The sequence below is a fragment of the Schistocerca nitens genome, chromosome 3, assembly GCF_023898315.1.
Source record: "Schistocerca nitens isolate TAMUIC-IGC-003100 chromosome 3, iqSchNite1.1, whole genome shotgun sequence".
Lineage (NCBI taxonomy): Eukaryota > Metazoa > Arthropoda > Insecta > Orthoptera > Acrididae > Schistocerca > Schistocerca nitens.
The window spans coordinates 565,621,265-565,646,292 of NC_064616.1; the positions used below are offsets into that span (position 1 = coordinate 565,621,265).

At 42.0% G+C, this 25,028-nt stretch overlaps 1 protein-coding gene across 1 annotated transcript in view; it reads right to left on the reverse strand.

Moving 5' to 3' along the window:
- The window catches only part of LOC126248471 (klarsicht protein), an 892,903-nt gene that overhangs the window by 187,207 nt on the left and 680,668 nt on the right, over nt 1-25,028 (reverse strand). Inside the window, exons 15-17 of the mRNA XM_049949484.1 lie at nt 12,008-12,355; nt 1,838-2,008; nt 1,597-1,752 (exon numbers count right to left, since the gene is read on the reverse strand). Coding sequence (XP_049805441.1) covers nt 1,597-1,752; nt 1,838-2,008; nt 12,008-12,355 — 675 coding nt within the window. The remainder of the gene's footprint in view (nt 1-1,596; nt 1,753-1,837; nt 2,009-12,007; nt 12,356-25,028) is intronic.

The following is a 25,028-nucleotide window of genomic DNA, read 5'->3' on the forward strand; positions in this document are numbered from 1 at the left end:
GATCAAAGCCCAAAGGCAGTATAGAGCTGTACCGACACATTGCATAGTCCAGCACACTTTGAATAACCAATGCAGAAACATGGGAGGGGGGCCATGTGACTGATTCCTGTGTCCACCTACAGGGAGACAATTCTGAATATTGTCCTTCCGTGTTCTAGATCTCCTACATGGAAGATGTCAAACTGTCCTCTTATGAGTGTCAATCATCCTACGGGGCAGACCGCTTTATGCTCTATGTCCCTGGCTCAGTCTCTCTCTATTATTTCGCAGTCACCCTGAAGCACCACTGTTCTTTTTTTAACATAATTCAACTTCTGGCCACCCATGTGACTGGCATATGGAATGTTCTTCCTGGAGGATCTTTTGTAACTCTTAATTGCTATAATAACCAGACATTTTCTTGCATTTTATGACTTCCATTCTACACACATTCCACATGAGCCATCTGGTACAGTACATTTTAACCTGGGAATTAATTGAAGTGAGCATTCCATGTAATAGTCAGTTGCATTCTAAACTGTGTTGTTTGAGGTAGATAGTGTTTGGGAATGTTAAATATCTTCATGAAGCACTTTAAATAAAACAACCTGGGAAGGAAACAGGTTGTTAAGGAGAAGGAAGTGGGCAATGTCAAGGAGAAAAAATTCAGTATTTATGGACTGGAATACTAGCAACGGTAACTAATGTCTCTGAAACAAGAAATTTATGTAACTAACTCTTGCTAGATGCTAGATGATCCAAAACATTTAGTATAAAATTTTCAAGTTGGTGGTATTTTCACTGTCAGCACCTTTCAAAGTATCACATAGTTAATTCAGATTTACAATGCATAAATTTCTATATTTTCAACAAGCTATCACAAACATATGTTTTGTGTCTTTCTTTTTGAGGAGTTGGCACAAGAAAGAAATTTAGAAAAAGGGCTAATAAAAAATTCCTCCATCAGCTCAAAGAAAAATGTTCCTTGTTTCCCACATAGCTGTAATCATTTACATCTTAAGACATATGCTACAAAAAGTGAAGTTAATATACAAAGACATTGAAACTAATACAACAGGCAAGTCATGAGTATAGCTGGTCAATAACATATCAAATTTGGATGAGGATCTTGGTCAGCATGTATTGACATGAATGAAGGTCTTAAATAAGAGTTTTTACTAGTATTATTCACCTACATTTAAATGTATGTTGTGAACCTGTACAATATTTGCTGTTAAATTTGTGTTGATTTTGTTTATCTTCTTTAAGATGCTGAACTGGTAAACATTAATTACTTGAATCAGAAGCAGTATCTACTTATTGTCAAAAAAAATTTTTATTCCTTGCATTGACCTCTGTATAATTACATTTACTTTTGTTTATTTAGTGAAATGTTGTCACCAGCAAATGCATACTTTTGACCAACTGTTTGTCAACAGCAAATGATTTTTACACTGGTCTTACAGTGAGGCATAACTGGTACATACATGCACATAATAATCACATGACACAGACATTATGGCTGCTTTTAGCACCCTTGTACTCTGCCTTCAGGAAACAGACGTAAAAAAAATTATTACAGAACGATGAAATTGAATAAAAAAATTGAATATTTACCAAACTAGGGGCAAGAACCAAATCTGCATGCTTGCTCATATGTTCACTGATAACCATTTCAACGTATTCTAACTGAGCCTGAGAAAGGTAAATAGCATGATTGAAGTCCTCTAAGTCTGAATCACTGTCAAACACAGAGCTGTCATCAGCAGGTCCCTGTAACAAACAAATGATTACTACGTAACTGCGTTGTCCAACGCCCACTTAATTACTTTTCTTTGGACACACTTGAGGAACTTACAGGAGGCCTACGATGTCTCAGAGATGAAGTACCATTACTGGCACTTCTGCTCAAGCTGCAGTCTGACTGACTGTCTAAGAAATTGCGATAATCATCTCCAAATTCTAACAAACGTCGTGCTGTTTCTGGGTCAGCAGGTTCTTCACTATATGGCTCACTCAAATACTTTTCCTGCAATAAAATTATCAACCTACTTCAAAAATTATTCAACAAATTAAAAAAAGAACAAACAGCAAGTAAAATTCTTTGCCCCTGTCAACTGTAAGAGGCATTTTGAAATAATAAAGTCTGTTATCAGACAATGAAGTGTACCTTTACATTAAATAAAAAATGTGTCACATCTGACCATCGTAACATATTTTAAGAAAGTTCTTGTAGAATGTAAATACTTTAGGACTGAAGGAGACCACTCACTGAAAAGCAGACACATTGAGTTAACCTAGTTTTTTTTTTGTTTTTTTTGTTTTTTTTTTTTTTTTTTTTTTTTTTTGTGCCTATCAACAACCCAACAATACTTCTGTTCTTTGGTCAGTGGTCCCCTTTAATCCTAAAATATTTACATCATCATATCATTCTTTGGTGAGTGGGCCCCTTTTAATCCTAAAGTATTTACATTATCATATCTTATCAGTCCTCAGCTCCAACAACTTTGACATGCTATGAGAACTGGCAGCTGTGTAAGGTTGCTGTCACTTACTAAAAGCTAAGGTCTTAAGCTACTTTGTGAACCTGACAAAAATCTATAAACTTACATAAAATATGTTTTCCTAGCAATTAATGTTGCCTAAGCACATTCACAGAACAGAATTTATTTCTTAAACAAAATAGTTACTGTCACAAACACAGAGGTAATTAAGCTGAATACTGAAATCAGTAGTGAAGGGCTACACTGGCTGTAAATGTACAGTATCCACCATACTATTACAAACTCATACTTTAAACCTCACAAAGTTCTTCCCATTCAATATTTGTTTTCTTTGCTCTGTAATATCTCTCCAAAAGACTTAAAAATAATTCCCATGAAATAAAATTATTAAATACATAAATCCAAAACAATCCACTCATTACTGTGCCCACTGCAGTTGTCAAAAACTCTTATCACATAGTTTTCTTAACATGGCAAGCACATGTTTAAATTGTTTCATACCCTATAAATAATCAATGTTTATAAAAAAAATGCTGTCACCATATGAGGCCAAGTCCCACACATCCACAAATGCTTCCAACAATTATGATGTACTAAGTAAATTAATATTTTCCTTTTACTGTAAAATCTGTTGCACCTACTTTCTACCAGCTCCCAAATCTAATACCTATATTGTATTACTGGGAGCATCACATTTTAAGTACTTCAAGTCCCTTTAGCAAAACTTTCTTTTGTCACTAACAATTACCTAGAACCACTTGCCTTCAAACTTCTATTTTATATCCAGCATGACTTATTACTTTACTGGTTTTTGAAAGCAGCACCTGACACCTCCATATGACCACTATCAACCAATCATATTTATTGATATCACACATATGGTATATTCACTGCTGAGCATCTCTTCCAGCACCCATCTGGTTACATAGCCAATAGCTTATTTTTCATCGGATCAACAATTATTTAACCTTCAAAATTCTAACCACTAAACAAATTATTCATGCTTCTATGAAAAAGTGCATTCAACTTCATGAGTTCCAAAAATATTAGATTCGAGTCTGTTCTAAATCAATGGATCTTTCATATTTGGATTCCATGAGCCATCACTTTTTCCTGTCTGTTACTTTATTTCTCCTATTAAATTTATTTCTATCAGCTTCAAATGAAAATCACTTTTCATGATGCTGAAGCCCATTCTTCTGGAGGGCATATTATCATACCTTACACATTATAATCATTTTTATCCAACTGTGAACTTTTCATGTTTCTACGTCTTTTTTTCGTTTGACTTTAGCTACACTTACAGTTGTTTGTATTGTTTACTGCACAGTTCTTGTTCCTTTGTTCTTATTTTAAACAGTTCCTCAAATATTATTAATGACACAGGACTACCAATTTATACTTCAAGACAAAATTGTTATCGATGGAGAACAGCCTAATGTTTTTTGATACGGTAAGTTCGGAAATGCTAAGGTTTTCTGTCTGTCTTATAAAGACAATCTGTTTAAACAATGTAATGATGAAGATCCAGAAAATTCTTACAAAACAAATACATTTCCAACAAACATGGCAATATAAAGTATGTCTACTGCTAACATTGTAATGATGTATTACGTTCTTCAACACTAATACAATGGCATAAATCTTAATGTCTCTTCTTTTTCCTCCTCAAATCTCCACTGTTTTCTCCCTTGCACTGCCTGAGGGCATTCCCCATGCTGCATCCATCAGTAGTCAGCTATCACGCTGACATCCCATTGACCCTGGTACCTCTGTTCCATTTCTATAATTTCTTGATTGAACATTTTTCCCTGTCTCTCACTCACAGCACCTACATTTTCCAGAAAATAGCTGATGTCTGAGTTAGAAAGTGCAGCATGGAGTTCAGGCTCACAGAGGCATCCACTCTTTGAAGGTACCCATCATTTTCTTACTATATTGTCATAAATGCAGGCTCTACAGTTGCCAAACAACTTGGTGACACTTTGGTTAAAGGACACATAAGATCATCATTGAATTTCATTCATTTTATCTTCAAATGTTGTCAGAGCTGACAAAAAATTCCTTGTTTCATCCTGTCTTCTGATGGCTCCCTTAACTCATTTGCCATATACTTGAAAGTGTTACCATCTTTTTGTAGTACTTTAAATTGGTTAATAATGCCAAATTTTACGCGAATTGAAAGTGGAAGTTCTTTTCGGTCCTCCAAAGAATTGAACACTATGTTTCTCCCTCCAACTCCTGTATTAACTGGCCTGATTTTCTCACACCAGTGCTTGTCTTTTTCGCAGATGGTCTCATTTGCATAGGAAGCAGGGTTACATGGTATAGCCAATTTATTGGGGATCAGAAAGAATTCTTTTAAATTCTCACAAATGGACTACTTGTACGATTTGTAATCAAGCTTGTCCACAATAGAGACTAAAGAATCAAGTTTCTCTTTTAAATGTATTAAATAGGTTCAATAATGAATAAAAAAAAATAGGAATCCCGGTAAGCTACTACAAACAGCATAGTGAACGCATTATTGTGGCCAAGATAGACACGAAGCCCATGCCTACTACAGTAGTACAAGTTTATATGCCAACTAGCTCTGCAGATGACGAAGAAATTGAAGAAATGTATGACGAAATAAAAGAAATTATTCAGATAGTGAAGGGAGACGAAAATTTAATAGTCATGGGTGACTGGAATTCGTCAGTAGGAAAAGGGAGAGAAGGAAACGTAGTAGGTGAATATGGATTGGGGCTAAGAAATGAAAGAGGATGCCGCCTGGTAGAATTTTGCACAGAGCACAAATTAATCATAGCTAACACTTGGTTCAAGAATCATAAAAGGAGGTTGTATACATGGAAGAAGCCTGGAGTTACTGGAAGGTCTCAGATAGATTATATAATGGTAAGAGAGAGATTTAGTAACCAGGTTTTAAATTGTAAGACATTTCCAGGGGCAGATGTGGACTCTGACCACAATCTATTGGTTATGAACTGTAGATTAAAACTGAAGAAACTGCAAAAAGGTGGGAATTTAAGGAGATGGGACCTGGATAAACTGACTAAACCAGACGTTATACAGAGTTTCACAGAGAGCGTAAGGGAACAAATGGCAGGAATGGGGGAAAGAAATACAGTAGAAGAAGAATGGGTAGCTTTGAGGGATGAAGTAGTGAAGGCAGCAGACGATCAAGTAGGTAAAAAGACGAGGGCTAGTAGAAATTCTTGGGTAACAGAAGAAATATTGAATTTAATTGATGAAAGGAGAAAATATAAAAATGCAGTAAATGAAGCAGGCAAAAAGGAATACAAATGTCTCAAAAATGAGATCGACAGGAAGTGCAAAATGGCTAAGCAGGGGTGGCTAGAGGATAAATGTAAGGATGTAGAGGCTTATCTCACTAGGGGTAAGATAGATACTGCCTACAGGAAAATTAAAGAGACCTTTGGAGATAAGAGAACCACTTGTATGAACATAAAGAGCTCAGATGGAAACCCAGTTCTAAGCAAAGAAGGGAAAGCAGAAAGGTGGAAGGAGTATATAGAGGGTCTATACAAGGGCGATGTACTTGAGGACAATATTATGGAAATGGAAGAGGATGTAGATGAAGATGAAATGGGAGATATGATGCTGCGTGAAGAGTTTGACAGAGCACTGAAAGACCTGAGTCGAAACAAGGCCCCGGGAGTAGACAACATTCCATTAGAACTACTGATGGCCTTGGGAGAGCCAGTCCTGACAAAACTCTACCATCTGGTGAGCAAGATGCATGAGACAGGCGAAATACCCTCAGACTTCAAGAAGAATATAATAATTCCAATCCCAAAGAAAGCAGGTGTTGACAGATGTGAAAATTACTGAACTATCAGTTTAATAAGTCACGGCTGCAAAATACTAACGCGAATTCTTTACAGACGAATGGAAAAACTAGTAGAAGCCGACCTAGTGGAAGATCAGTTTGGGTTCCGTAGAAATATTGGAACACGTGAGGCAATACTGACCCTACGACTTACCTTAGGAGCTAGATTAAGGAAAGGCAAACCTACATTTCTAGCATTTGTAGACTTAGAGAAAACTTTTGACAATGTTGACTGGAATACACTCTTTCAAATTCTGAAGGTGGCAGGGGTAAAATATAGGGAGCGAAAGGCTATTTACAATTTGTATAGAAACCAAATGGCAGTTATAAGAGTTGAGGGGCATGAAAGGGAAGCAGTGGTTGGGAAGGGAGTGAGACAGGGTTGTAGCCTCTCCCCAATGTTATTCAATCTGTATATTGAGCATGCAGTAAAGGAAACAAAAGAAAAATTTGGAGTAGGTATTAAAATCGATGGAGAAGAAATAAAAACTTTGAGGTTCGCCGATGACATTGTAATTCTGTCAGAGACAGCAAAGCACTTGGAAGAGCAGTTGAACAGAATGGATAGTGTCTTGAAAGGACGATATAAGATGAACATCAACAAAAGCAAAACGAGGATAATGGAATATAGTCGAATTAAGTCTGGTGATGCTGAGGGTATTAGAGTAGGAAATGAGACACTTAAAATAGCAAAGAAGTTTTGCTATTTGGGGAGCAAAATAACTGATGATGGTCGTAGTAGAGAGGATATAAAATGTAGACTGGCAATGGCAAGGAAAGCGTTTCTGAAGAAGAGAAATTTATTAACATCGAGTATATATTTAAATGTCAGGAAGTCGTTTCTGAAAGTATTTGTATGGAGTGTAGCCATGTATGGAAGTGAAACATGGACGATAAATAGTTTAGACAAGAAGAGAATAGAATCTTTCGAAATGTGGTGCTACAGAAGAATGCTGAAGATTCGATGGGTAGATCACATAACTAATGAGGAGGTGCTGAATAGGATTGGGGAGAAGAGAAGTTTGTGGCACAACTTGACAAGAAGAAGGGACCGGTTGGTAGGACATGTTCTGAGGCATCAAGGGATCACCAATTTAGTATTGGAGGGCAGCGCACAGGGTAAAAATCACAGAGGGAGACCAAGAGATGAATACACCAAGCAGATTCAGAAGGATGTAGGTTGTAGTAGGTACTGGGAGATGAAGAACCTTGCACAGGATAGAGTAGCATGGAGAGCTGCATCAAACCAGTCTCAGGACTGAAGACCACAACAACACAACAACATGTATTAAATATCCCATAGACATTGAAGCACATTTGTTTTTGTAGTGTAGGAGGCCCACTTTGAGCTTCTTCTTGAAGAATTAATGAAAGGTCGCCAATCTCTTGCTTTGTGCTGAATTCAAAACTTTTGCATCAAACCTGGAATAATGGATTGTTAAGGTCATCAACATGACAAAAGAATGAAAGGAAATCTTTATCTCTATCTCTGGAAAAATAGAAAGATGATCCAGGGGCTAACAAGTTCTTTTCTTGCAGTCTAGAAGCTCACAGCTGTGCAGCATCTTGTAGGAGTGACAGGTTTCTGGTCACATCATTCAGTTCAGATTGTGAAAACAATTAAGGTTTGTGGAGACCTTGTCTTCATAATCTTGATACAAGTGTCATATACCCCATTTCCTAATAGTGGAAGCACATCATCATGACCATGAAGCGGCAGAGGTACAGGAATTTCGAAGCCTGAGGCAGGGGATGCAATGAAGATTTAAATTCTAAAAAACAGATTTATTTTTTGATTTTAAAGTTGTGTTCTCATATGTTATGTTAACAAGAGAAATAGCCATCACTTTTAATTTGAGTCTATGCTCAAAACACATGCATAGAGCTTCCTCACATCAACATGACTTGTCCTAATTGCTGCCCTTACACCAAAGCATGCAGAACACATTTAAAGTCTGTAGTTGTCCACTGTTGGTTTTGCTGCAAGTTTGCCTTATATGACGAAGCAGAAATGGTCAGGAGGAAGCAGACACCAGCAGAATTATTATCCAGCACTGAAGTTTGCATGACAAATGATATATAATGTGAACATATAGGCCTCGATGCTACATTACAGAAGTATGTAGGTAGTTGCATTATGGACTACACAACAAAATATCGTTTTTAGCAGTTTCCACAGCAAACCTTCACAAAACAATATACTGTTGTTATAATGATAAATGGCAACATTTTGCATAGCTCACAGAAATTTTCAGTTTGGGTCAAAACTGTATGTCATTGAACATTGTAAGTACTTTACCTAAGATCAGTACCCAAAAATACACCAAAAAATCCTTTGTCAATCAGTTAATCAACAATTTTCATTTCAGCTCTAAAGCCTCACATTTACTACCAATGTCTGTCATGTACTTTTCATGTCTCTCTTCAATTTCAGTTCAGCTTATTTTTTCCACCTTTCTGCTCTGATGTGTGCTTTTCCCCCCTCATATTTTGATTGTTGGACCTAAGGAAACAACATATGGCAGCTCCTCCAAATGCTTATCAATCATAATAGGCAACAAAAAGTAATTAGGAATGTCAAGAGTATCCAAGTCTTTATAATGGCACAGAGGCACTTCATTCTACATTGGCATCTATGGATAGAAGTGATACAGGCTTGCTTAACCCCTAAAGATATTATTATTTTTTTTTCCAAATTATGTTCCAAAAAAAATTTTTTTTTAATTTTATTAGTGAAAGATGCCCTATAATGAATGATATTACAGACAGACATATAAGGCTCAAAACAGGAAGTTACAAATGTTTGAAGAACACCATTAATAAAATCAAAGGACACTAATGCTCTGGACTTTGACAAAAATATACTGAAACTCAAAATTATTTTTAGTTTCCGAGTTGATATGAAGTTGAGCCAATCACTTAACAATGGTTTCCTGTTAACAGGCATCTTGGAGGAGCTGGGTGGAGGCCAGTGGATGTATTTATCTTTTACCACAGGTGAGCAGCTGTCAGTCAACTGACAAACTGTCATCAATTTCAGTCTCCAATGAAGTATCGCCACATTCTTTTTCACTTTCTGAGATGTTAAATTCATCAGAAAACTCAAGATCATTATAGCTATTGTTTCTGGAAGCAGTGCCTAAAAATAATACAGGACACAGGCTTGTGTTTTGTTGTCAAGTATCCATAGCTTCACACAGTAACGATTGTACCTATCAGCAAACACCTCTACTAAAACATGAGTCTCGCTACAAAGGTAGGACTGGATGTGCTCTTGTGGTTGAACATTTGACTATCAGTGCTGAAATGGATATAAGAGAGGCTTTATTTTTTCATAGGTATATTCATAAATCGCCTGAGTATACTCAGGATTTTATATTAAGCAGATAAGCTGTATTAATTCTGTCAACAGTCAACATCTAACATTCAGTACAGAATTTTAAACTTTTTATTTCCATTTGTGTAAATGCTAGACAGGCGTCACATTTCTACCTTAATCTGCAGCATACAATATACTTGACTCAATAAATGTCATCAGTACAAATCATTATAAGCACTCAGATTAATAACATGATATGTATGCATTCTTCCTACACTATGTGATCAAAAGCATCTGGACACATGGCTGAAAATGACTTACAAGTTCATGGCATCCTTCATTGATAATGCTGGAATTCAATATGGTGTTGGCCCACACTTAGCACTGATGACAGCTTCCACTCTTGCAGGCGTATGTTTAATCAGGTGCTAGAAGCTTTCTTGGGGAATGGCAGCCCATTCTTCACGGAGTGCTGCACTGAGGAGAGGTATCGATGTCAGTCGGTGAGGTCTGGCACAGAGTTGGCATTCCAAAACACCCAGAGGTATTCCATAGCATTCAGGTCAGGGCTCTGTGCAGGCCAGTCCATTGCAGGGATGTTGTTGTTGTGTTACCACTCCACCACAGGCCGTGCATTATGAACAGGTGCTCGATTGTGTTGAAAGATGTAGTTGTTGTCCCCGAACTGCTCTTCAACAATTGGAACCAAGAAGGTGCTTAAAACATGAATGTAGGCCTGTGCTGTGATAGTGCCATGTAAACCATCAAGGGGTGCAAGCCCCTCCCATGAAAAACATGACCGTAGCATAACACCACTGCCTCTGAATTTTACTGTTGGCGCTAGACACACTGGCAGATCACGTACACAGGGCATTTGTCATACCCACACCCTGCCATCAGATTGCCACATTGTGTACCATGATTTGTCACTCCACACAACATTTTTCCACTGTGTGATTGTTCAATGTTTACACTCCTTACACCAAGTGAGATGTCGTTTCGCATTTATTGGCATGATGCGTGGCTTATGGACAGCCACTCGACCATGAAATCCAAGTTTTCTCACCTGCTGCCTGTCATAGTACTTGATGCAGTTTGGAATTCCTGTGTGATTGGATTAATGTCTGCCTATTACACATTACGAGCCTCTTCAACTGTCAGCGGTCTCTGTCGGACAACAGAAGAGGACGGCCTGTACACTTTTGTGCTGTACATGTCCCTTCACATTTGCACTTCACTATCACATCAGAAACAGTTGACCTAGGGATATTTAGGAGTGTGGAAATCTCGCGTACAGTCATATGACACAAGTGACAGCCAATCATCTGACCACATTCGAGGTCCATGAGTTCTGAGGAGTGCCCCATTCTGCTCTCTCACGATGTCTAATGACTACTGAGGTCGCTAATAAGAAGTACCTGGCAGTAGGTGGGAGCACAATGCACCTAATATGAAAAACGTATATTTTTGAGGGTGTCTGGATACTTTTGATCACATAGTGTATATCATTGCAATTTCTAACTGTAACACACAAAACTGTTAAACAACAGGTCAATCTGCTGTATAATAAATGGAGAAGGAGGTGGATGCTACCTCTCAGCGTTCTACAAGCAGCAAAGCAGAACTCAAAAACGTATCACAAGATGTTAACTATTTCTCTATTCATTTGGATATACTAAAAACTTTAATGCAGTAATGATGTTTCTAAGTTGTGGGAGTCTATGCATTCCACACATTATCTATAAATATGTACAAATTATGGTTATATTAATGATTCCTAATAAGAGACCTACATATCCATAGACGGATAATGAAAATTTAATGAATTTAAGTATTTTTAATATTATTTATCTTGTGTAATGTTGGCAGTTTCTTACAGAACTGGATAGTGAAGTTGAAAACTTTTAAGTAGATAAACATTTTTGATAGCATCAATGTGCAAACCGAAGAGCGAGCAGACAAGTCATTACTCTTTCTGCCGAACTACATCAGAAGGGTCACCTACAGTCTGCTTCATGAAATTATATTGTCCTTTTCACAGCGCACATTTTTAAATCAGTGGTAACACAGTGGACAGAGATGTGAGTAATTATTTTCCACTAAATGCTTTGGAATATGTAATTGGTAACTACTAAACAAACGGAAGAAATGCACAGTAATGTTATCCATCTAAACTGCCCCAAGCTGCACTGCACTGCTAGATGAGAAACTGTTTCTCAGACATCCTGTGCAGAAGTTTTAGCACTCTTCCTGGAAAGGCTATTTGCCCCCGAACAAACGCTGCTCACTCTTCAATTAAACTATAATTATAATTTTTTGTGCAAATCTAGGAAGTACAGAAATTAAATTAACCTGATAATTATCCCATGCTTGCTCAGAAAAGGAACTGAGCTGCTCCTCAGTACCCTGCGCACTACCGCGGTCAATATCACTGTCGGCTGGCAGCGTCAGAGGACCCAACCTAAAAACTGGCAGCTGTAGCCGGGAGTCATCCTCTGTTCCACTAGCACTAGTGGAATTTCCCGCATGCGCTAAGGTAGATGGATCACTTGCAGTATTGCGTTCTGTTGAACCAACTGCTGATCTAGAACCAACTCCAGAGAAAGACCCTGACTTCACTAAGAGTGAGCTACCAAACATTCGGCTGATAGGTCTCTGTGTTGTACTCAGGCTATCTGATCCGGATTCACTTTTACGCCCCTGAAACAGAAAACAGTTTCATAGTACATATTACTTAGTACTCAGCTTCTTAAACAAAATTAATAAAATATATAAGTAGCTGAAGTAATAGGGTAACGGTAAAGCAAAACGTAGGTGATATTATGGCACTTACAACAAACTGAAAACTGAATCAAAGGACCACATTTACACGGCTCCATCTGCCACTACAAATCAAAATGACATCTCAAACCCGAGCCTAAAAAAATGCTCTCACAGAAGCTGCTACAGGACTTAGCAGATATGACATTCAAGGTAGAACATACAATCACAATAAATATGGAATCAAGGCAAACCAGTAGCAATTTTGTTATGCCAGTGACATAGTCTTACAGGTGCATTTGTCAACATAGGTATAGACTGTTCATACAAAGTGACGAACAAGATCTCTCTATTTATAAATCGGCAGAAGTCTGTAGAAGTTGGTCGACTATGGCCTGCTCAGGTTTTGTGTATAGCTGCTGCCAACCTCAGTTATCTAGTACAGAATCCTGTGTATTTAGTCACTAAAAAGTGCTTGTTGCAACATGCTGTGCTGTGTCGTGTCATGAAGCATCGCAAATTAATACATCTCTTGATGAATATTGAAGTGGTTCCTTGACATTCACGGGCAGTACCAGATACTTTTTCTACTCCTCAGAAAAAGGTGATGGTTACTACTTTATGAAGTTATGCTACAAAATAATAATGTCGCTCAATGTTGCGAACAGGAGAGCTAAAATAAAGAATTGCTCCACACATTCTCTTAGGTGGTAAAAGAAATAATGATGTAGAAAGCACCAAGCTTCAGCTCTGTGAGAATCATTCAGAATTTTTGCAAAGATAATCCTGTAAAATAACTAGACATTCATGGCAAAAAATGGTAAATTTCAATTCAAACTTTTCAGTTCACTAGTGATTGGAAATTGCCTCCCCTTTGTCTGAATTTCTTTAAAGTGATCATTTCATTTGTTTGCATAAAAGCAATATCATTTACTGTATGGACTCCTGGTACTGTTTAGCTTTCTAGGAGAAACAACTTTTTAAAATCACATGTGGCATTGTCTAGGTTGGCTTCCCAGGTTTTTTTTTTTTTTTTTTTTTTGTGGTTTTCGGGCGCACAACTTCAATGGTCATTAGCGCCCTGACTACTCTAAGAATGCACCGCGAGGCACAAGTTGACAACAACAACTAAAAGGGAAAACACAATAAAAGACAGACTGACAGGCATAGGATTAAAAAACATCATCAAATGTCCTTAGCGAGGTTTGTCAAATTGATAAAACAAAGAACACGAGCAGCTGCTCGTGGGTCATCCGCTAAAATGGCATCTAAAGTAGTAGGCAGGTTAAGATCGAGGCGCAGTGTTTTAAGATCGGGACAGGACATTAAAATGTGACGAACCGTCAGCAAGTGCCCACATGGGCAGAACGGCGCCGGCGCAGCCGTCAGCAGATGGCGATGGCTGAACCGGCAGTGTCCAATTCTTAACCTTGCTAAAACGACCTCCTCCCGCCGAGAAGGGCGTGAGGAGGACGTCCAAGCCACGGGAAGAGGTTTTAAGGCCCGAAGCTTGTTGTCGGTAAGTGCAGCCCAATCGGCATGCCACAGCGACACAACGCGCCGACAAATGACCCTGCTAAAATCGGACAAAGGGACACAACAAGAAGCTGTCCGAGGCTGGAGGACCGCAGCCTTGGCCGCGGCATCTGCAGCTTCGTTCCCAGGGATACCGACATGGCCAGGAACCCACATAAAGCTAACCGGCGTACCGACGTCCACCAGCCGCTGAAGAGAGCGTTGGATCCGGTGTACGAAAGGGTGAACCGGGTACGGATCACTGAGGCTCTGGATGGCGCTCAGGGAATCTGAGCAGATGACATAAGCAGAATGTCGGTGGCGGCAGATGTACAGAACAGCCTGGTAGAGGGCAAAGAGCTCAGCTGTGAAGACCGAACAATGGCCATGGAGCCGGTATTGGAAACTTTGTGCCCCGACAATAAAGGAACACCCGACCCCGTCATTGGTCTTAGAGCCATCTGTATAAATGAAAGTCATGTTGTTGAACTTCGAGCGAAGTTCCAAAAAACGGGAGTGGTAGACCGAACCGGGGGTGACCTCTTTTGGGAGCGAGCTGAGGTCGAGGTGAACGCGGACCTGAGCCTGGAGCCAAGGTGGCGTGCGGCTCTCGCCCACTCGGAAGGTTGCAGGGAGTGAAAAATCAAGGTGTTGAAGGAGGCGACGAAAGCGAACTCCAGGGGGTAGCAAGGCAGAGACATACAACCCGTATTGAAGGTCAAGAGAGTCGTCAAAAAAGGAACGATAAGAAGGATGGTCGGGCAGTGACAGTAGCCGACAGGCATACCGACAAAGCAGTATATCGCGCCGGTAGGTGAGTGGCAATTCGCCAGCGTCAGCATGAAGACTCTCTACGGGACTGGTATAAAATGCTCCGATCGCAAGTCGTAAACCCCGATGTTGTATGGAGTTGAGGCGGCGTAAGATGGATGGCCGTGCAGAGGAGTATACGAAGCTCCCATAATCCAGCTTGGAGCGGACGATCGACCGATATAGGCGAAGGAGGACGGTTCGATCCGCTCCCCACGACATACCACTGAGAACACGGAGGACATTTAAAGAACGGGTACAACGGGCGGCCAAATATGACACATGTGGAGACCAGCTAAGTTTCCTGTCAAAGGTAAGGCCTAAAAATTTGATTGTCTCCACGAGTGGGAGAGCAACGGGACCGAGTCGTAAGGACGGTGGGAGAAACTCTTTGTAGCGCCAGAAGTTAATACAGACCGTCTTCTCGGCAGAAAAACGGAAGCCATTGGCGACACTCCAGGAGTAAAGACGGTCAAGAGAACGCTGAAGACAGCGCTCCAAGACACGTGGACACTGCGCGCTGCAATAGATGGTAAAATCGTCCACGAAAAGGGAGCCTGATACATCAGCTGGGAGGCAATCCATTATTGGATTGATCGCGATGGCGAAGAGAGCGACGCTCAAAACTGAGCCCTGTGGCACCCCATTCTCCTGGCGAAAGGTGTCGGACAGGACAGAACCCACACGTACCCGAAACTGTCGATCCATTAAAAAGGAACGAATAAAAAGAGGGAGGCGACCGCGAAAGCCCCATGTATGCATGGTGCGGAGAATGCCCGCCCTCCAACAGGTGTCGTAAGCCTTCTCCAAATCAAAGAACACAGCCGCGGTCGGGCGCTTCCGCAAGAAGTTATTCATGATGAAGGTCGACAAGGTAACCAGATGGTCGACAGCAGAGCGGCGCCTTCGAAATCCACATTGTACATTGGTAAGTAGGCGGCGAGACTCGAGCAGCCAAACCAATCGAGAGTTAACCATTCGCTCCATCACTTTACAGACACAGCTGGTAAGCGAGATAGGTCGATAACTGGAAGGCAAGTGCTTGTCCTTCCCCGGCTTAGGAATCGGGACAACAATAGACTCGCGCCAGCATGCGGGAACATGTCCCTCAATCCAGATGCGATTGTAAGTACGAAGAAGAAAACCTTTACCCGCAGGAGAAAGGTTCTTCAGCATCTGGATATGAATAGAATCAGGCCCTGGAGCGGAGGACCGTGATCGGCCAAGTGCGTTTTCCAGTTCCCGCATGGTGAATGGGGCATTATAACCTTCACGATTCGAGGAGCGGAAGTTAGGTGGCCTCGCCTCCTCTGCCTGTTTGCGGGGGAGGAAGGCAGGGTGGTAATGAGCGGAGCTCGAAACCTCGGCGAAAAAGCGGCCGAAGGCATTGGAGACAGCCTCAGGGGCCACAAGGACTTCATTCGCGACCTTCAAGCCAGAAACTGGGGAGTGGACCTTAGTGCCAGATAGCCGGCGCAGGCTACCCCAGACAACAGAAGAAGGAGTAGAACTGTTGAAGGTGCTGGTGAAAGCAGCCCAGCTGGCTTTCTTGCTTTCTTTAATAATACGACGACACTGAGCACGTAATCGTTTATAATTAATGCAATTCGCCACTGTAGGGTGGCGTTTAAAGGTGCGTAAAGCACGTCGACGAGCACGTAAAGCGTCCCTACATGCTGCGGTCCACCAGGGGACCGGTACGCGACGTGGAGAAGAAGTAGGGTGAGGGATGGAATATTCAGCAGCAGCGAGAATGACTTCCGTGAGGTGTGCGACCTGACGATCGCAGCTTGTGAAGGTTTGATCCTGAAAGGTCGCCCTGGAAGAGAAGAGCCCCCAGTCTGCCTTGGAGATGGTCCAACGAGAGGAGCACGGAGAGGGAGTATGCTGCAGGAGATGGATAACACACGGGAAGTGGTCGCTCGAATATGCATCAGCAAGTGCATACCACTCAAACCGGCGTGCAAGTTGGGGAGTACATATAGAGAGGTCTAAATGGGAATAGGTATGAGATGTGTCCGAAAGAAAAGTAGGGGCGCCAGTATTGAGGCAGACAAGATTGAGCTGGTTGAAAAGGTCTGCTAACAAGGAGCCCCTCGGGCAGGATGCTGGAGAGCCCCAAAGAGGATGGTGGGCATTGAAGTCTCCAGTTAACAAAAATGGTGCAGGTAGCTGAGTAATAAGTTGCGTCATGTCTGCCCTGGTAACGGCAGATGACGATGGAGCGTAAACGGTACAAAAGGAAAACGTGAAAGTGGGGAGAGTAATGCGGATGGCTACAGCCTGCAGGCCGGTGTGCAACGTGATGGGATCGTAGTAAATATCATCCCGGACCAGCAACATAACCCCTCCATGAGCTGGGATACCTACCACAGGGGGTAGGTCAAAACGCACAGAGGTGTAGTGTGCCAAGGCAATGTGATCGCATGGGCGTAGCTTCGTTTCCTGGAGGGCTACGACGAGCGGACGATGCGAGCGGAGCAGCAACTTCAAGTCCTCTCGGTTGGAGCGAATGCTGCGAATATTCCAGTTAATAAGTGCCATCGTAAGAAAAGGAAGATGAAAGAAGGGGTCACCTCGAAGGCCGCTTAGGGCCTGGCTTCGAGCGAGCACTGCCGCCGCTAGCAGGAGGCAGACAGTCATCGTCCATGGGGTCTATAGGGTCATCGGCCATCTCAGGAGGATGGCCGGGAGGGGGAGCTTCCTCCGCCGGTGAACGGCCAGATGTTCGGCTACCAGCGGTGCGGCCAGGCGAAACGGATGACGGCCTGGGGCGGCAACCGCTGGGTGGCGCAGGAGAAGAAAGGCGCCGCGGCGGAGAAGGAGAACTGTGCTTCCTATGCGCCTTTTTAGAAGGACGTTTGGTGGAAGTACCGGTCGAAGGCTGGGAGGTCGAGGAACGGAGGAAGTCTGCACGGGATGGTTCCTTCTTGAAGGCCCGTGCATCTGACTTCGGGGTCTTCGACTGAGCAGAAGCTGAGGAAGTGGCTGGTGTCTGTGGGGTGATGGGAGGAAGAGGAGACGTCGACCGCGCGATCTTAGCACTGGCCGAACGGACGACCGTGGTGCTGAAGGTCAGATCGCATGTCTGGGTTGCTACCTCCCGGGTAGTCCGAGGAGAGGCGAGGACAGTGCTGTATTTCCCCGCTGGGAGCAGCGTGGGCTTCCTACTAGCCAATAGCTTGCGAGCAGCCGAGGTGGACACTTTCTCCTTGACTCGAATTTCCTGGATACAGCGTTCTTCCTTATAGACAGGACAGTCGCGGGAGGATGCGGCATGGTCACCCTGACAGTTCACACAACGAGGAGACGGAGGTGGACAGTCACCCTCATGGGCATCCCTGCCACAAGTGACACATTTAGCCGCATTGGAACAAGACTGTCGAGTGTGATTGAAACGCTGACACTGGTAGCAGCGCGTAGGTGTCGGGACATAGGGGCGAACTGAAATGACCTCGTAGCCCGCCTTGATGCGCGATGGCAGCTTAACACTATCGAAGGTTAAGAAAAGTGTCCGGGTCGGTACAAGGTCATTGTTGACCTTTTTCATGACCCTATGGACAGCCGTCACGCCCTGCTCAGCGAGGAAAGATTGAATCTCCTCGTCAGTCAAGCCGTCGAGGGATCTAGTATAGACCACACCACGAGACGAATTCAAAGTTCGGTGAGCCTCCACCCGGACAGGGAATGTGTAAAGGAGTGAGGCCCGAAGCAGTTTTTGTGCCTGAAAGGCGCTCTCAGTTTCGAGTAATAGGGTACCGTTACGCAATCTGGTACAAGATTTGACAGATCCAGCTATGGCATCGACGCCCTTCTGGATAACGAAAGGGTTGACAGAGGAAAAATCCTTTCCTTCCTCAGATCGAGAAACGACGAGGAACTGTGGGGCAGGCGGTAGTATTTTTGTCACTGTTGGCTGGTCACGTTTCCGTTTGTGGGTCGAAGTCGAAAGCGATGGAGTAGAATCCATTGCGGAGGAATCCCCCATGATTGCCAGCGTCTCCGATGGCGCGCTCCTTCCTTGTGGGGACCCTCTCAGAGGGCACTCCCGCCTTAGGTGAATGTTTACACCTCAGGTCACACCTCCCGAGAAACAGACGGAGGGACCAATCGGCATGGTCAGAAGGTATCAGCTCAGGCAATCACCCCTCCCCGGGCCTGGCCTTTACCAGGGGGTACGCGCGTGCCTTACATGTCTACCCAGGGCGGGGACTTACGCGTTACCCCGTCACCGGCTACGCGTGCGAACGCGTGGGTCGGCCTTCAGACACGCACAGGGAGGAAGGAAGAAGAGGAAAAAGGAGAGAGAGGGAGAAAGAGGACAGACTGTCTCAAACGCCGAGGCGGAGACCAGAGAAGGCAAGGAGAAGAAGGCAATGAGAAAGCAAGGAGAAGGAGGCAAGGAGAAGGCAAGGAGAAGAAGGCAATGAGAAGGCAAGGAGAAGAAGGCAATGAGAAGGCAAGGAGAAAAAGGCAATGAGAAGGCAAGGAGAAGTCAAGGGAAAGAGTAAGGAAGACAGTGAAGTGGAGAACAGCAAAAAAAGGAACCAACAAAAGGAATGAAGAAACGAGAAGTGAAAAACCAAAAAGACCACGATTATAGGTCGGGAAACCGTCCGTCTCCGGACGCAGGCGCTAACTACCCCCGTGAGGGGGATGGTCTCCTTTTAGTCGCCTCTTACGACAGGCAGGAATACCTCGGGCCTATTCTAATCCCCGGACCCGCAGGGGGAGGCTTCCCAGGTGTTTTCCCACACCTTGCTATTATTTACCGTTCCCTAGAAGGAGCGGTCCCCAGGGGTGGGATCCAATTTTTGAAACCACAGAGGTGGTTGTGCAGGTTCAGATCCCAAGTATTATATCACATCCTAAGATAATTTACCCTGATGGACCCCTGTTTGCATATAATCAACAAAATGAATGACTAGAGAGAGAGTGTGTGTGTGTGGGGGGGGGGGGCAGAAAGAAAAGAAAATCATTGCAGTACAGTGGTTCAAGTCATTTGGTTAGTATGTTGAAGATAGTGGGTTCAAGTCCCATCACTTGTAATTTTTTTTATTACCTCTTTATAGAAATGACTGTAATCATTATTTTTACTCAATTAATTGTGCCTGCACTGTGAATATGATTCTCCCAAATCTTCCAACACAGGCTGTCACTGTGATGGACAATTTTCCATGCCATAACAAACCACCAGACAAACACAATTATGAAGCCAAGTGATGATGTTGCAATGGCTGCAAGAGAAGGGTGTCACCTGCAATGTAAGCATCGTGAAGCAAGATCTGTTCTCTTCAATTGAAGAATATAGAGCTGCTAAAAGTAATATGTGGCATATGAAATGACTGAAGAGAAAGGTCACATGATCATCCACTTGCTACCCTATAATTGTGATTTAAGTGTCATGGAACTGGCTTGGGCAAAAGTGAAAGGTTGTTTGGAGAGTACAACATTTCGTGGGACATTTCCAATAAATATCGGTTTAAGACTGCCCACGAATCCCTCCTGGTAGCAACTGCTGATGACTGACAAGGGCATTGTGAAAAAACCCAACAACTAGATGATGATTACTGGAAGGCACAACAATGTTGTTGAACTCATAGTGGACGAAATATTTATTGATATGCTGAATCAGACAGTAGCGACAATAATAGTGAATTATGCATGTTTGAGGAATATAATGAAACTGATTCTAAGCAATGTGTGTGTACTTACACTTTAGAGTTACATATGTTAAAAAAGGAAAAAAGCCATCCAAACAGGCCTTGAAGGCACAACGGTACTGACCGGCCTTTGTGTCATCCTCAGCTCTGAGATATCACCGAAGTGGATATAGAGAGGCATGTGGTTAGCACACCTCCCTCCCGGCCATTGACAGGTTTTTTAACCAGTGCCACTACTTCTCAACCAACTCAGTCCTCAACTGGCCTCACAAGGGGTGAGTGAACCTCGCTTGCAAACAGTACTTGGCAGACCCGGACGGTGACCCAGCGCGAAAGTGCTTAACTTCAGTGCTATGATGGGAACCAGTGTTATATATATACTAATAAATGTTCAAAATTTCTTCTTTTTGTTACTACAATGTAAGTTTTACTGCTGCTCTTTTTAATTTCAAATTGTCTGCTTGAGAACTGATAGGGAACTAGTAGCAAGAAGCACCGTTACGCAACATGAAGAGACTATCAATTTCAACTTCATGAATTATGTAAGATTTTGTTATGCTCCATTCTCAGTTTTTACTTCTGTAGACACGCAAAACACGGCAGCTGACAACCGATACAGCAGCCAGTACCGTTTGCCCACAAAGAGATGAACAAAGGCTCCCTATTTCTGGACTGGCAGGAATTTCAACTTTGGCCCACTAATGTTTTATGTCCAACCACTGCCAACATTAAAGTGCCAGTCATTTATGACGGCGGCTGAGTTTAGGTTCATTCTGCGCATCTGACGTCACAAAACAGTGTCAGCCAATGAACAGAAAACGACGTTGCCACAGTTCGACTGCAGTGCAGATCACGGACGAGTGTCTTCAGTTTTAGAAACGTTCAGTCACAAATAAAGTAACTGAACAAAAGCAATGTCTTGATAACAGACTTTCTATAAAAGAATGCTTGGAAAAAGTATTCTTCATACCAATTGCTTCATATTCTATTAATTAATTAAACCAAACAAGCAATAAGCCTCCTAATTCAGGCGATAGCAAGAAAATTCTTCTCACTAACCACTTTTTCACAATAAAGAACAGCGGTAATTGTTTATTTCCTGATGCACTTCGACGAAACGTATTTCATAGTCATACCAACAGTGTTTGTTGGTATTTTGTGTGATTCTTTTAAGTCCTCAAGGAAGTCTGTTAAATGACAAGCTGCATTAGCGTAATGTTTAAAGTGTTTGGCTGCTAAGCAGAAGGTTCCGAGTTCAAACCTTGTTCAGTGCTTAATATTTTCTTTATTTAAAAACAATATTGAAGTTATTTACTTCATGAATTTTATTCGTTTGAATGTAATTTTTTGAAATTTCTAGTGGCAACTAAAATCGACCATACAGAAAGTATACGCTGTGGACTTTTACCTCCGCAAACTCTTCAAAATTTTGTGCAATGGTTTACTACATTTAATACTACAAAATAACTGTGTTGAATATCGAAACAAAATTAAGTCATTTATGGGGGGAAGGTATCAGTCAAGAAGATGTGTAAAAATCAAATTTTTGGGCCAAATAGTTTTTGTGAAATCGAATGATAAGTGTGTCAAAGCAGTCGGAACACCATGTGTCTGCACAGGCGAGCAGTGCAATGATGACAAAATCGCGCACAGCGTGGAATGCGGGGAGCACGTCTCTGTAGCAGCGAAAGGGTTAATGCGGCCGTGGTGGCTTTACTTCATAAACTGCGTGCTCCCCCCCCCCCCCCCTAAACGTAAGTTTGCAAACTATACTATACTATACTATACTATGGCGCTTCTTCTCTTGGTGCATGCAACTGGCAACACAGCAATCTCCCGCGTCTGGGTGGGCATGCGCGAACCGCCAAGATAAAACAATTGAACTATAGTGATCTAATATAGAACCTTACGTACATAGCCATAGTGAAGTAATCCTTGTGCTATCCTGTGTTGTGTTGTATCACAAATCAACACATCTCTTCACGAGTGATGAAGCAGTTCTTGGCCCATCATGGGCAGTACTATACATTATTTCCTCTCGTCCACAAAAGGGCAAGGTGTAGCACTTCACAAAGTGCAGCTAGAAAAATAATTAATAATGTTGCTGAATGTTGGGACCAGGTGACGAAAAACAAAGAATTTGTTGACCCCTCTCTCAGCCAGTGAGATGAACAGTGACATATACAGGTGAGAAGACTTCAGAATTTTTGTAAAGATAATCATGGAAAATCACCAGAAACTTCTGGCAAAAAGACGTAAATTTCAAATCAAATTTTTCAATTCAACAGTTCTTTGAAACTGCATTCTGCTTTATCTGAATTACTTTAAAATTGTCATTTTGTGTATGTCTGTGAAAGCAATTATATTTATTGTAAGATCTCCTGGTACTATTTCTCTTATGTGGAAAGGTTCTCAGGGTTGGCGTCCCAGTATTATGTCACATGCTGCATTCATTTACCCTGGCGGCCCCTCATTTGCAAGTAGTTATGCAGAGATGAGGAATATAATGAGTCTGATTCTAAGTGAATTATGAGCACTTACAATTCAGTGTTACATATGCTTATGAATTTTCAAAATTTCAGTCATTATTTTTATTGCTGGAATGTAAGTTATATGACTGGCTCGTTTCAATTTCAAATTGTGTATAAGAATAGATATGAAATTAGTAACAACAAACACTATCAGTTGACATGAAGTTATCAATTTCAGTTTCATGAATCTTGTAAGTTTTTGTTACGCCCATCTCTCTTATTACTTTTGTAGATGTGCAATACATAGCAACTGACAGCTGGTATGGAGGACAGTACATGGCACCGTCAACACTTCTTGGAGCGTAAACTGATACATGAGCACAACTGTAGTGCCACCACAGCATGGTGTAAGTGCAGCTTGTTCCCCTGCACAATCCCTCGCCCCTCAGCAGACTGTCCTGGGAGTCGGTCGGGCACAGCTTGCTTCTTTTGCTCTCCACACTCCGATCAGAATTCATTCATCTCCTTGTGAACAGACTATAGTATTTGTGGTTGAAACAGAATCAAGGTGGCCACTAGTTACAAAACCCAAATACATGACAAATCTGTGGATACTTTCTTTTTTCTACGTTCTTGACAGTGTTATCAGTTGAGGATTTTCAGATACTATGTGCTTTACAAGTGCATAAGATGGATTTTATGGTTCTGAAATCAAATGTAGTACAACTTGTACATCAGACTCAATTGCACACCTGAGAGGAAAATGGACAGTGTTCTGCAAAACTTTAAGGGCAAGACAGACAAAGTAAGGCAACATATTATTAACAACTCAGTGGAAATGAATAGAAGTGCAAGGGAATGTTGTCACAGGTCTACCAGTCATGCACAGAAAGCTGGATGTAGCAGGGTGTGAAGTCGTGACTATAGCACCAAATGTGACTGGCCTACAACATGAGGTAGTTGAAGGAACAAGAAAAAGACTGTGTGTGTCAATCAGTGAGCAGTTATGGTGCACTGTGGTGGTGTTGTTCATTACAAGACGGCCCAGGGACAACTTTGGGAGGATTGTTTCACTTGCACAGGGAGCATTCAGAACCACAGGCACTGCTGCCTGAAACAGAAGATATCCAACCAAGGTCAACTACAGCAGCAAATGACCACTACATTTTGAAGTAAGCAAGAGGGGACCCACGTCAAACAGTGGGTCCAATTTCAACCTCATGTAACAGGACTGCATGGTACACAATATCATGCTCCACAGTGGTCCCTTTGCCCAGTAAATAATATACCTTTTGTTCCAGCAATACCAGCACTTTGGTGGCACCATTTTTGATGACGCCAGGAGCATAAGGAGTGGGGCCACTTATTCTTCTCAGATGAGAATACACTCAGTCTGAGTAGTGGTTCTGTACATACCCTCATATGGCAACAAGTGAGACTGTGTAATGACCATACAACAGCTGTCAACTGCTCTGGCAGAGGAATAGACAAATTGTGTTCCTAGTAAGTACCATGTCCTAGATTTTCCTTACAAACCTTGCAGCCCACATGGGAGCAAGTTGCAGATCATGCAGTGGCATCTGTGGTGATCACACACCCTATTAAAAACCATGTCCTACATTTTGCAATGTCCAGGGGACCATCATTAATGGTTATGACTTCAATGTAATGATTGTATTTGAATCAAAGTGTCATTCCTGTTTGTCTCATTGCGTATTTCTTTCAGTTACTTTCTGTACTATATTGTAGCATATATTTCTATACATGGTCGAAGTTTCATTCAGCTATCTTAATTGGCAGTGAGACATCATGCAAGAGTTACTTTCCTCCTTCAGTTTTGCATATCAGTGTGTTTCGTATAATTAACGAACTGTAACTTGGGAACCTCAATTCTTATACTGTGATCGATGAAATCAACAAAAACTAACCAGTAGCATTTTGGTTAAAACTGACGTGTGCTGTGTTTCATAATTAGTTAACAACAACATAAAACTGAATTTGTGTCCACAGCCTGACAGTTCATTTCGAGTATAAGAGTATTGTGCCATGGCTGATCTCAGACTGCTGAAATCTGACATCATATTGCTCATCATAACATGTGAAACCTGCAAGCTATATTAAAATTGCAAGATCCATTTAGTTGAATCCCACACT